The sequence below is a fragment of the Morus notabilis genome, unplaced genomic scaffold (assembly GCF_000414095.1).
Source record: "Morus notabilis unplaced genomic scaffold, ASM41409v2 Scaffold2599, whole genome shotgun sequence".
Lineage (NCBI taxonomy): Eukaryota > Viridiplantae > Streptophyta > Magnoliopsida > Rosales > Moraceae > Morus > Morus notabilis.
In genome coordinates, this window is record NW_010365324.1 from 1 (window position 1) to 11641 (window position 11641).

At 31.8% G+C, this 11641-nt stretch overlaps 1 protein-coding gene across 1 annotated transcript; it reads left to right on the forward strand.

Moving 5' to 3' along the window:
- Positions 1–431: 431 nt before the first annotated feature.
- On the forward strand, positions 432–1355 carry LOC21411467. Its single transcript, XM_024172044.1, has 3 exons — positions 432–703; positions 784–1002; positions 1098–1355. The coding sequence occupies exons 1-3, from the start codon at positions 698–700 to the stop codon at positions 1266–1268; spliced, it is 396 nt and encodes a 131-aa protein (XP_024027812.1). The 5' UTR covers positions 432–697; the 3' UTR covers positions 1269–1355.
- The last annotated feature ends 10286 nt before the right edge of the window (positions 1356–11641 follow it).

An 11641-nucleotide genomic window follows, 5' to 3' on the forward strand; every position in this document is an offset into this window, starting at 1 on the left:
CTTGTGAGATACTAAAATTATGAAGACAACTTTCAGACAAAACAATTGAATTTTTCAGCAAAATGTGTATAAAAGCCATAAGAAATTCCATAGCTATAATTCAGAGTTGAAATCTGATCCAGAATAGTCCTTTCTATGATTGTTTTTTCCTCCTCTTGTAGATTGTTTTTTCCACTCTCTGTTGCTTAAAAAATCTTGGTCATGGAAATGGAAAACAGTGGGCAGCGTTACAACTCACAACTCCACAACTCAAAGCAAATATGCAAAAGTACTAATTAGACTATCACTAAAGTGGTAGCCTAGTTCTATTGGCTTTATTCCCAAGTCTTTCGAGATATCGTTTTTTTCTTTTATTCTTTTCATGATTTCACTTGTTAGATTAAATATTTGGTTGATTTATGTTGATGGCTCATAATATCTTTGTTGAAAAAGGTTTTCCATTATGGTATCTTTACAAGGAGGAAATGGCGAAAAAGGGAAGAGAAAGGGAATGTACACCGGAAAAACCGCCCAAAAAAGGCGTAAGGATGGAAAGTTAAAAATAAATTTTGATGAAGTGACTTTGAGAGCAATTGGCCACAATCACGGTACTTGGGCACGTGATTTGGGACTTCTTGCATGAACTCATTTACCAGTTCGATGTGAAGTACCCTTTAACAAACTAAGTGACAAAGTTAAAGTCCCTATTTATGAAGGGATGCTTGTAAGTATACTAAAATACTTCCTTGCAAACTTCAAAGTTAGTTATGAAATTCTAACATTTTTAACTTTTTTATTTTGTAGGAAAGATTTGACTTTGTAATGTTACCAGACATAAAAAAGGTTATAGATGATCAAATGAAGGATTCACACAGAAGTTGGCGGTGTTCATTGCGCAAATACTTTAAGAAAATTGGTGGGGAAATATCACCAGAAATTGCTAAGAGATTACCCCCTGACGACATAATTAATTACGAAAATTGGGAGTGGCTTTGTGATTATTGGAGTACTGAGGAACAAATAGTAAGTTTCAAACCTTTCATGAAGTGTTATGGTGGTATTTTTTTCACTTATTTTACATTACTTTTTGCAATGACTAATTTGTATCATTCTTTTAGGAACTGTCCAAGCAAAATATGAAGAACCGCTTAACAAACAAAGGCTATAACAGTTCACATGGATCAAAATCCTATCCTGCTCATCGTGAAGAACTAGCATATAAATTTTTCATTAGTTATATATATTTTTTTAACATTTTTTACTCTAATTCAAAATATTGCTACAGATGAATCTGGAGACTAATCAGTTTGTTGGTGACATTGAATTCCACCGGGTTATGTATACCAATCACAAAACAAAACAATGGTGCAACCCGTAAGCTGAACAAGATTACGTGAGTGGTCATTTTTAATTAATACACATGCACTTTTTAATGCAGTTTTCTTACCTTTTATTGCTTAGAGTGGCATTTTACTTTTTATTTTATTTTATTTTTGTTCCCAAAAACAATAAAAAATGGAATCAGATGGATTTAATACTTTTCATACAAGCTTTTTTTTTTTTTTGTTTTCTTGTTAGGATTAAACTCTACAATCAATATGTATTTTTATAATTATTGTCTAGTCTTAAAAACCTGTCTAAAATGTTGGCTCTTAAAATGGACCTGGCTTTTGTTTTCTTGTTAGGATTAAACTTGTCTACAATCAATTGAGTATCGCCGTAAGTCTTTCCCACATTCCTTTTTTCCGAACAAGAAATTGGAAATGGTGGTGAGAAGTTCTTTGTTGTGGCAGGCTACAACATGCGTATGATTATCATTAGCTTATTTAAAATATAACAATATATACAACTTGAATACATAAAGATGAATGTACTTGTTGGACGTACAGAGCTGATAACTTATCTTGTTGATCTAGTGCGCTCAAGTTTTAACTGATAAATGGAACTTGGCTTTTTTCTGTTTTTTCTGTTTTTTTTTTTTTTTTTTTTTTTTTTTTTTTTTTTTTTCAAAAAAAAATTTGGCTCTTAGAGATTTGCAGACCCATCAATCTTCAGATGCAATATCAAACGGCGATACTTGTCATGTTCCTCTCACAGAAGAAGAGATTGTTCAAAGGGTTTGGAAGCCTCGTTCGGGATATATCTGAGGGAGGGGAAAAATTCTGAAAGGATCTTCTAGTTCTTGTGGTGCACAAAGTGAGAATGACGAAGTAGTCGTGGAGTTGAAGAACAAACTTGCATCATATGAGAACAAACTTGATGCATGTACATCATTTATTCAACAATTAACCTCTCAACTGAACATGCAATTTCCTGGCTGCTTTGCTCAATTTGGATTGATCCAAGAACCACCTTTTCTCTACCTTTGCCACCACAACACCCTTCGCAGGATGATGACGACGACGATGATGCTTATTGTCCCGTGATCTCGAGAGATCCATGTTATTAGACTTACAGTTTAAACCTTTAAGTTCACGTATAACTTTATATTATAAACTTCTACTTTTGGATATTGATAATATGCTCGAAACTATTATGTATGTTTTTTTTATCATTAGTTAATATGAGCTCTTACATTTACGTTATTGTTATTTTTGTAATTTATTAATTTTATATTTAAAATAATAATATAATTTAATAAATAAATTCAAAATAATAATGCAATATAAATTTATGCTAAAAAATAATTAAAAGCGCGGTTTCTTAAAAAATGAAGAAGTTGTCGATGCATTATTAGGTGTAGGTAATTTTAATTTTGAGGATATTTTGCTGATGCTTTGATGGTGTGAGGAATTTTATCTTTTGAAACTTGCCGACGATAATGGCGTCAGTAAATTTCCTTAAAAATACGGGGGAATTGCATTTTAAGTAACTTGACGATGCTATTTTGGCATTAACAACTTTTAATTAACTTAGCGCGCGTTGACTACGTCACTAAGTGCACTTAGCTACGCTAAGTTAGCAACGCCTTTAGCGACGTTGTAGTGGCGTTAGAAAATTAATTTACCGACACCTTCCAATACTTACCAACGCAATTAATGCGTCAAAAATCACACTTTTTCTAGTAGTGTCATCCTAAATCATTATAATAGCTTATTACAATATATAAACACTTAGATATGTGTGTTTGATAAACCGTATTAAAGTATTGTATTATATATACAATAACATATTAATGTTTGATATAATCTTTTTATTGTACTTGTTTATTTCTATTTGAAATGGAATGATTTCATCCTAAATCATTATAATAGCTGATTACAAAATATAAACTCTTAGATATATATGTTTGATCAACCGTATCAAAGTATTGTATTGTATATATGCAATAGCATATTATTGTTTGATATAATTTTTTTATTGTGTAAGGTATGACAATCACTCAATTATAAACTGTAAATTTACAAGAGGTATGACAATCGCTCAATTATAAACTGTAAATTTACAAGTTTCAAGTACGATAATAATGAAATAAAAACAACTCTCCCTTTCTATTGAGTCGCCAATTATGGCATTCAGTTTAGTTAGTAATTATTCTCTTGTAACTAGGTATAAATAGTTCAATCAATGAAGCATATTTGTTTAGTTCATGAGTCATTCCCTCATTTTCTGTTTCACTTCTTGTTAATTATAATCTAATCCAGATTTTGTGATATGGATTGGTAAATCAGTTGTTGAACCAATTCTTTGCATGAGAATTACTCTTGAGAGGAGTTCCAATACAAAATAACGATGCCAGAACTCATCAAATAAGATTGCTTATCCAAGGGTAATGATGCAATCTCTTTCCATCGTTTTTGACGAGGCCTTTCCGGTGGGTTTTCACGGTGTCTCTTTCGTGGTGGAGAAATCTGACGAGACCTATGAGAAAATAAAATATATTTTTGATCAATTGGATATTTTTGGAAAAAAAAATTAAATCTAACCATACCAATTATCATTGGTTTGGTCGGTTTCGATTTAAGCTTAAAAAAACCATATTTGATGGAAAATTTTTCGTATCGTTTCAAAGTTTGTCATTTAACTCCGGTTAAACAACATTCAAATATTGTAAAGTTTTCCATTCATAGAGATAATGTCCAAAAATTTTTGTGTTATAGGGTACACTATGTTAGGAAAATAAATGTAAGAATTTTGATCTTTTTTTTTTTTTTTTAGTCGGTTTGGTTGGTTTCATAACACCAAATTGATAATCCAACAGACCAAAAGAAAAATAATGTCCAAAATCAACCAATGATCCAAAAATGTTAACGGTTTGATTTGACTTGCTTTAATTTTAGATTGTTTGGGTTTTACGGTTTGTTGGTTTTCTTGAACACCCGTACTCATTTCCTCATTAAATTAAAGCCCTCCAAGCCCCTCCCTATCTCAATCATCACGGAGAATAGAGCCTCCCAGAACATCCTGACCTGCCGCCCCATCGAGTTTTATCCCTGCCGACAAATAGGGATTTGTCAGTTGGATTTGTGGGTAAAAACTTGTTGGAAATTTGGAATGGGTCAGACCTGAGGCCCATATAAAGAGGACAAATTAAAAAAATAAAAATTAGAGAAAATTATTAAACTTATTTTTAGAGTGCATAAAATTATATTTTTTTCTCTTACTATTAATTAATATCTTTTTAATAAATATAAGACTTATTCTTTTAGAGTAAAATTAAAAAAAGTTTGAAGTCAAATTATAACTTTTTTTAAATTTATGTTCGTTTATAAAATTTGAGTTTAAACTTGAGTTTTAATTCGAGTTTTAACTTGAGTTTTGGGCTAAAATCTGAGTTCAAGTTTTTCCTTCAACTCAAGTTCTTAAACTCAAATTCAAGTTAATGAACAATATTTTTCTATTCTTAAAACCGTCATAATTTTTTCGTTTTAATTCCGATTGAGATGCTTTTTTTTCTATGCGTTCACAACGAAGACACGAATATGACCTCACTCATATACTCTATTAAAATTTTTTATCATCATTGAGTTTTTATTAAAATACTATCTAAATACAAATTTAAGTTTTGACTCACTCAAACACAAACTCAAATAGATTCTCAATTTAAATCATAACTCAAATGCGCACATCCAAACACAAACTCAAGTTACAACTTCAACTCAAATTTAATTTAAGATCTACACTCAAGTCACCATAACTCAAAAATACAACCGAACAAACCCATAGTTTTTTGAGAAAATGTATTAATCTAGTGTAATTAAGGGTTAAAAATTCAAAATTCATACATTTTAAGAGGTATTTGTCATCTTTTTTCTTAAGGTTATTACCATCCTTTTTATCCTCTCCTATTTAACTATGTTTTTTTTTTTGGATTAATAAATTATTAAATCCTTATTTAGCAGTAGACAGTTCAATCAGACAAGATTGTTTTTTTATTTATTTATTATTAAAGGTCAATTTTTAGGAGTTCCCTCCATCAACAAAAGAAACAAAACCTAAGTAGACGTATTGGTCCAAGCCCTAGTCATATCGGTGCCCTACTAGGGGAGACTATGGGGTTGGAATTTTTTTGGAAGCTTAGTAGCTTTGGTGACTTGTGAGGCCCCTCCTTAGGCACCAAAACATGTGGCTCTGCTTTCATTTATTTGGCCGTTCATAGAGTTGCAGCGTCCACATCTATGACCCTTCATTGTGTTAAACACTCGTCACGTGGTTCCACATTATTGTTAATATATAAATTTGGGTATATTTAGTTCGTTTATTCGAATTTTTAATTTGAGTTTAGATGTGATTTTATGTGCGAGTTTTTTATTTTAACAAAAAAGTTAAATATGACAGTTTGTGAGAATTTTTTACTGTAGCAAAACTCGAATTCTAAACTCGAATCAGCGAAATGAACGGGACCGCCTCATGTTAATTCCTAGCTCCCGATGATCATTTCAAAGAAATATAAATTTTTTTTTATCCTTTCCTTTTGTTTTAACTTGAGTTGGAGTTGTGGTATTTGTTCGAGATGAGTGCTCAAGCATAAGAGTTTAATTTATGAACAGGGAAGCTGTGGATGAAAGCCATTCTAAAGTTTTTAAAGTTATATAGATGCTTTTTTTTTTTTTTCCTTTTTAATCTTTTGGAAGAATGTTAAGGTTAATTGCTATTATCCACTTTTAAGTGAGTTCTATTAATGAATTATGATGACCAATGTATAGGATGAGACAATCAAACCAGACGCAACTGTTCATAGTACGATTCTAATTTTTCAGCCTAATAATCGAAATAATACCTAAAATTCATATAGATGTTTTTTTCGTTTCTGCATATAATTTAGCAACATGCATCATGCATGTACACTTAAATGAAAACCAAGGATGTATTTTTTTTTTTCCACCAAGAGAAGAAAACATGTAGATTTTGCTTTAATGGTGAAGTGATTGATGCCCATCTTTTTTCTTCCATTTATTTCCGTCATTTTGGTAATCCAACCAAAATCCAAGTAAATTAAATTAACATCAAATACTGCCCATTAAAAGATTTCAATTCTCCAAGGAGAAAAAAAGAGTGCCACTTTTCCTCTTCGAATTAATTAAGAAGAAATGGGGAAAAATGAGTGCATTATTAGGTTAGATAATATGTGGTCCCTTTGAGTTTGAGGTGTGCCGGCCATTGCATGTCAATCCTATTTTAATTATGACAAATACCCTTCAATTTCATGCTTTTGAAGGCCTTTTTGTTTATCTAGTTTAATCCAATTTGCTAATTAGCCATGTGTTGTATAATATGGCCGCCTTCTTTCTTGTTAAGCTAAAGTGCCAAACTAATATGTGACTGCGGACTAATATGTCCCAACTGTTAATCTGACAAAGATTGGGACCGAATTATGATTTTGTATATTTCAATATGCATACTTAAAATTAGGATTAAATTCTTTAAGAAATAGGATTCATTTCAACCCACATTCAACACTCAATGACCTGTGTAACCTAATCCAACGTGCCCTGAAATAAGAAATAAATGTGAATGCCTTCCATTCTGGACTAGGAATAAAAGGAATTTAAGCAGATGGAATTTCCATATTATTCTAATCTATCTATACCTGCCCACTGATTCACCAACTAAATAATAATAAAAGTAGTAAATATAACTATATATAATAATGCAACTAAGATTTAGTGGGCCCTAAAAAAAATCTCACACCCGTTTTTCAAAACAAATGTGGCCCAATCGGGCGGACGAAATTGACTAAGAAATCAAAATTTTCACATTACATAAAAATTTATTATTTATTCATTTCATCATCAGTTTGAGTTTTTAATTCTAATTTTATTAGAGTTAAAAATTCTTATAAAAAGTAACATCTAATTTTATTTTTTATGTTATAATTAAAAATTTTCACATAAAATTACATCTCAATTCGAATTAAAAACTTAAATCCGTAAACTAAACATGACTTTAATATCTCATAAATATTGATCAAAACCCTCTAGATTTTAAGTTTTTTGATAACGAAATGCATGAATGACAAAGTCATATTCAACTATTCATTCTATTATCACACTAAATACTCATATACATATAAATAAATATATATAATAATCCCCAATTGAACCAAGTTTTTTTTTTTAATTTTTTTTAGTATCCCCAACTAAACCAAGTTGCAATAGGGAAAAATTAAAAATCTATTTTTTGCTTACGTGTACGCACTAGGTCATGCGGTCCACGCCGATCAAGTGACATCACGGGGCATTTCTTCAGATCGGACGGCTAAGGTTGGATTTCTAGTGAATCTTGGGCCGCGCTTCTGTAGTAAATTTTTGGGCCCACGGGGGAACTTTTGTGGGCCCTCCCATAACTCAAACTCGCACCGCCCATTGCTCCAGTTTCTATTAATCTCAAATGGGGATTTTTGGGTGTGCGCCTGTGCATGCGTGTTACTGTAGGTTCAACCGTCGCGGACGCCTCTGATTGGGTAATGTAGGTCGGGTCCCACCATCTGAAGATGATCGGCATCCTACGCCTCTGATTGGGTAATGTAAATTTTCATTTCTTTTTGCTACAGATGTTTGCACGTACTAGACAAGAAGACGAAAATTCGGCTTGATGAGAAACCCAGAATAATTCATGTGAATCCGTATCGATTTTATAATTTTAAAAAGGGATAATGCTTCAATACGCCCCTTATTTTCGTATCAATAATGTACTTCCGAATCTGTTTGACATGCATCGAACGGTCAGAAACAAATGACCTCACCATCCATCTATTGTGCACATCCACAACAGATTTTTAAAATTACAAAAATAAGAAAAGAGAAATTGCAGATTGAAAGTGATGGCCGTCTGAAAATTTTCAGATCACCGGAGGTGAGTGGCGACCCCAGATGTCATCACGACGGTGGGTCGCAACCCGCGCTCGGATCGCCTACCCTCGATCTTAAGAAGGAGGTTGCGCGGCGAAGGAGAAATAGATCGCTTGGCGGAGAAGGAAATCGCGCCACTGTCGCGGATAGATAGATAGAGAGAGAGAGAGAGATTCGCCAGAGAGAATCGCGGGTTCTAGGTGGCTTGACACGGTGTTTTCCAGCAAGGTATGGTAGCGGGACCACTGGTTTTTGTTGCGCGACCTAGTCTGAGTTGATGCCTGGTGGTGGTGAAGGACAACATGCGGCGAATGTAGGTGCGAAGATGGTTAGGTCGCGGCCAATTTTGCCCGGGATTCAACAAACGGATGTTTGAGTTCTTCAGATCGGCGACCGACGAATCGTTTGGTGAGGGTAGTGTCGTCAGACGCGCAATGATGAGTGGCGGCGCGTGGACCAGCGACGAAAGATTAGTTTTACTGTGGAGGCGACCGTTGATCGAGCTGGAGGTTTTTTTTTTTTAGTATTTTTCTTTTTTAAAAATTTTTAATTAAATTTTAAATATAGTTCATTTCACCAATTCGAGTTTTATTTTTACGTTTTTACAGTTAAAAATTCTCATAAAATATCACATATGTCTTTTTCTGTTATAGTAAAAAATTTATAAAAAATATCACATTTCAACTCGAATAAGCAAAACAAACGAGATCTTAATGTAGTTATACACATTTTTGTTTCCATGAAACTGTGATTTGAGATCGCTGATCGTCAATCTAGCGGTTTAAAAAAAATTGGTATCACTAACGTAATTCTCATATGTCATCCATTTTAAAAGGATATTTCTATAATAGAATTTGAAAAAAATTGGATAGAGCTATGTTTTCAAAAATCTAATCGGTATTAGAAATTGTTTATTAATAAATATAGAATGACAACTTACAAGATATTCATCCCCTCCTGGTTGGGCCTCTCAAAGTCATAGGAAAAACCTCAACGCGACTGTTTCGAGCCTTGTAGTTGGCGGTCGATGTGGGGTGACCGAGTGTCACGCTAAGGTTGTCTTGAATTCTTTTACCCCCGCAGAGGACGCGGACAATTGAGAGACATGAGAATTTGAGATTAGAAATTGTGGATTTGACTCGTGAGTCGTGTTGTCTCTTTGTTCTCTCTCAGTTACTAGGATTGATTCTTTATTTTTCTTGTTTGGGTAGCCACTTCGTTTGTCATTCGTTGCCTCTGTGTTGGTTGCTTGTTGGGATGTTGTTTCTTTGTTTGCTCAATGAAGCTTACTAACCGAACTAAAGAATACTAAGGGCTCGTTCAGTTCATTGATTCGAATTTTTAATTCGAGTTGAGATGTGACTTTATGTGAGAGTTTTTTACTGCAGTAAAAAAGTTAGATGTGATTGTTTCTGAGAGTTTTTTACTGTAGCAAAATTCGAATCGGCGAAATGAACGGGGCCTAAAAGAGACGGTCATCCCCATCTTTTCCTTTTTCTTTCTCTTTTTTTTTTTTGTAGTATTCCTTTTTTTTTTTTCTAAGGAAAAAAAAAAGGCAACTTTTTAATCTTTAGTTGAAAAAACTACATGACAAACTTGTTTGTTCAAAAAACCGCTATTAGAATTTTTGGGGATGATTGGTCGACAGAGTAGGACAAAGCATTAATGGTTTTATATTTGAGAAAGTTAACTGTCACAAAATAGAGTTTGAGGTAGTTAGGATAGGATGAAATTGTTCAAATCATACCTGTTTTTGAAACTTATTTTAAAATAATTTTATTTATTATATAATAATAAAAATAAAAATATTTTTAATTTCAGACAAAAATTATTTTTAAAAATATATTTAGTAGTTTTATTAAGAAATTATTTTCAGTATAAAAAAATTTATTAATATATTACTTTTTCTCTCTCTGCTCGAGATAGGAGAAAATAAAAATAAAAAATAAAAAATAAATAAAAATTATTTTTTATTTATCTCTTATTTTATATTAAATTAAAAAATTATTTTTATTTTTATTTTTTATTTTTAATTGTGTTAAACGTCGTGTTAAAATTTTTTTTCTTTTTTTAAAAACTGTGAAAAATAAAAATAAGAATAATTCTGTAATAATAATGTTCAAACCGTCCTAAGATCTCCACCTGTCGAATAATTTTTAGCACTAGGTGGGCCATAGGGGATGTATGATTAGGTCATGCTAATGATGTCATATACATAGTTGGTCGCGCCTAATGGAAGATAACCTACGTGGGCCTCCATTGTTGCAAGTAGATGGGGCCCATTGTTATAGACCATGGGTAGAGGATTGGAATTGAATAAAGGGAGAAAGAATGAAATAGGTTAAGATTTGAGATTGATTAAAATTAATAGGTTAATAGTTTATATAAGTTAATAAATATGTTAAATTATTATTTTTATTCATAATTTGTCTGGTTATGAACCATAACTTGACAAGTTATTGTCTATAATTGTCCATAACTTGTCTAGCTATGAACCATAACTTGATAAATTTGTCTCTAACTTATCTGGTTATGAACCATAATTTGATAAATTATAGCCTATTAATTTTTATAACTAAAAATTGGCTTATATACTTTTTTAAACTTTTCATATTGGCCTATTTTCTACTATTTCCCTTGAATAAATTAGGACCGTTCACTAATCCATCTCCTTTATGGCGTCATTTTTAGAATTGGCGCACGTGTCTATCACACGCTTTGGAATCTTAAGTGCCAAGTTAAACAACTGCTATGCATGTGAAATGCTTAGACCTTTTTTTTTTTTTTAAAGCATATTGTTTAGTTTATTTTGGACCCGTTTAGTTTACAGATTTAAATTTTTAATTCGAGTCTAAATATAATTTTATGTGAAAATTTTTTACTGTAGTAAAAAAAAAAGATTAAGAGAGCTTTTTATTATAGTAAAATTCGAATTCTAAACTCGAATCGATAAAATAAATCGGCCTTTGTATCTTTAAAGATTATGCGTTTTGACTTTAATTATATCTTTTTTTTTTCAAATATAAAAAAAGGTGACTCTAAATCAAAGCGGTCCCGATTAATATTTCTAAGTACTTGGCAAAGAGATTGTTTATTAATGCAACTCTATTTATTTTTTTCTCTTATATTTTCTTATGTTCTGAATTTTTTAAATTAATGTACACATCTATTTTTAAAAAAATAAAGTATACACTAATTTCTAATGTCAAAATTATGCGTCATTATACAATATTATTATAGGAGGTCGGGATTTACTATTCTTTGAACATTAAACTTTTTTTTCCCTTTGATTTTTTCATCGTTCTCTTATCTCAGACACGTGCTTCTCTATTTTTTTTTGCTTTCCCCGTGCTGTTGTCTCCAGCTAGCTA

Excerpts from the sequence above, each read along its gene's own strand:
- LOC21411467 (XM_024172044.1), top strand. Across the intron at positions 1,003-1,097 it reads GGAGTACTGAGGAACAAATA|GAACTGTCCAAGCAAAATAT; the intron begins GTAAGTTTCAAA and ends TCATTCTTTTAG.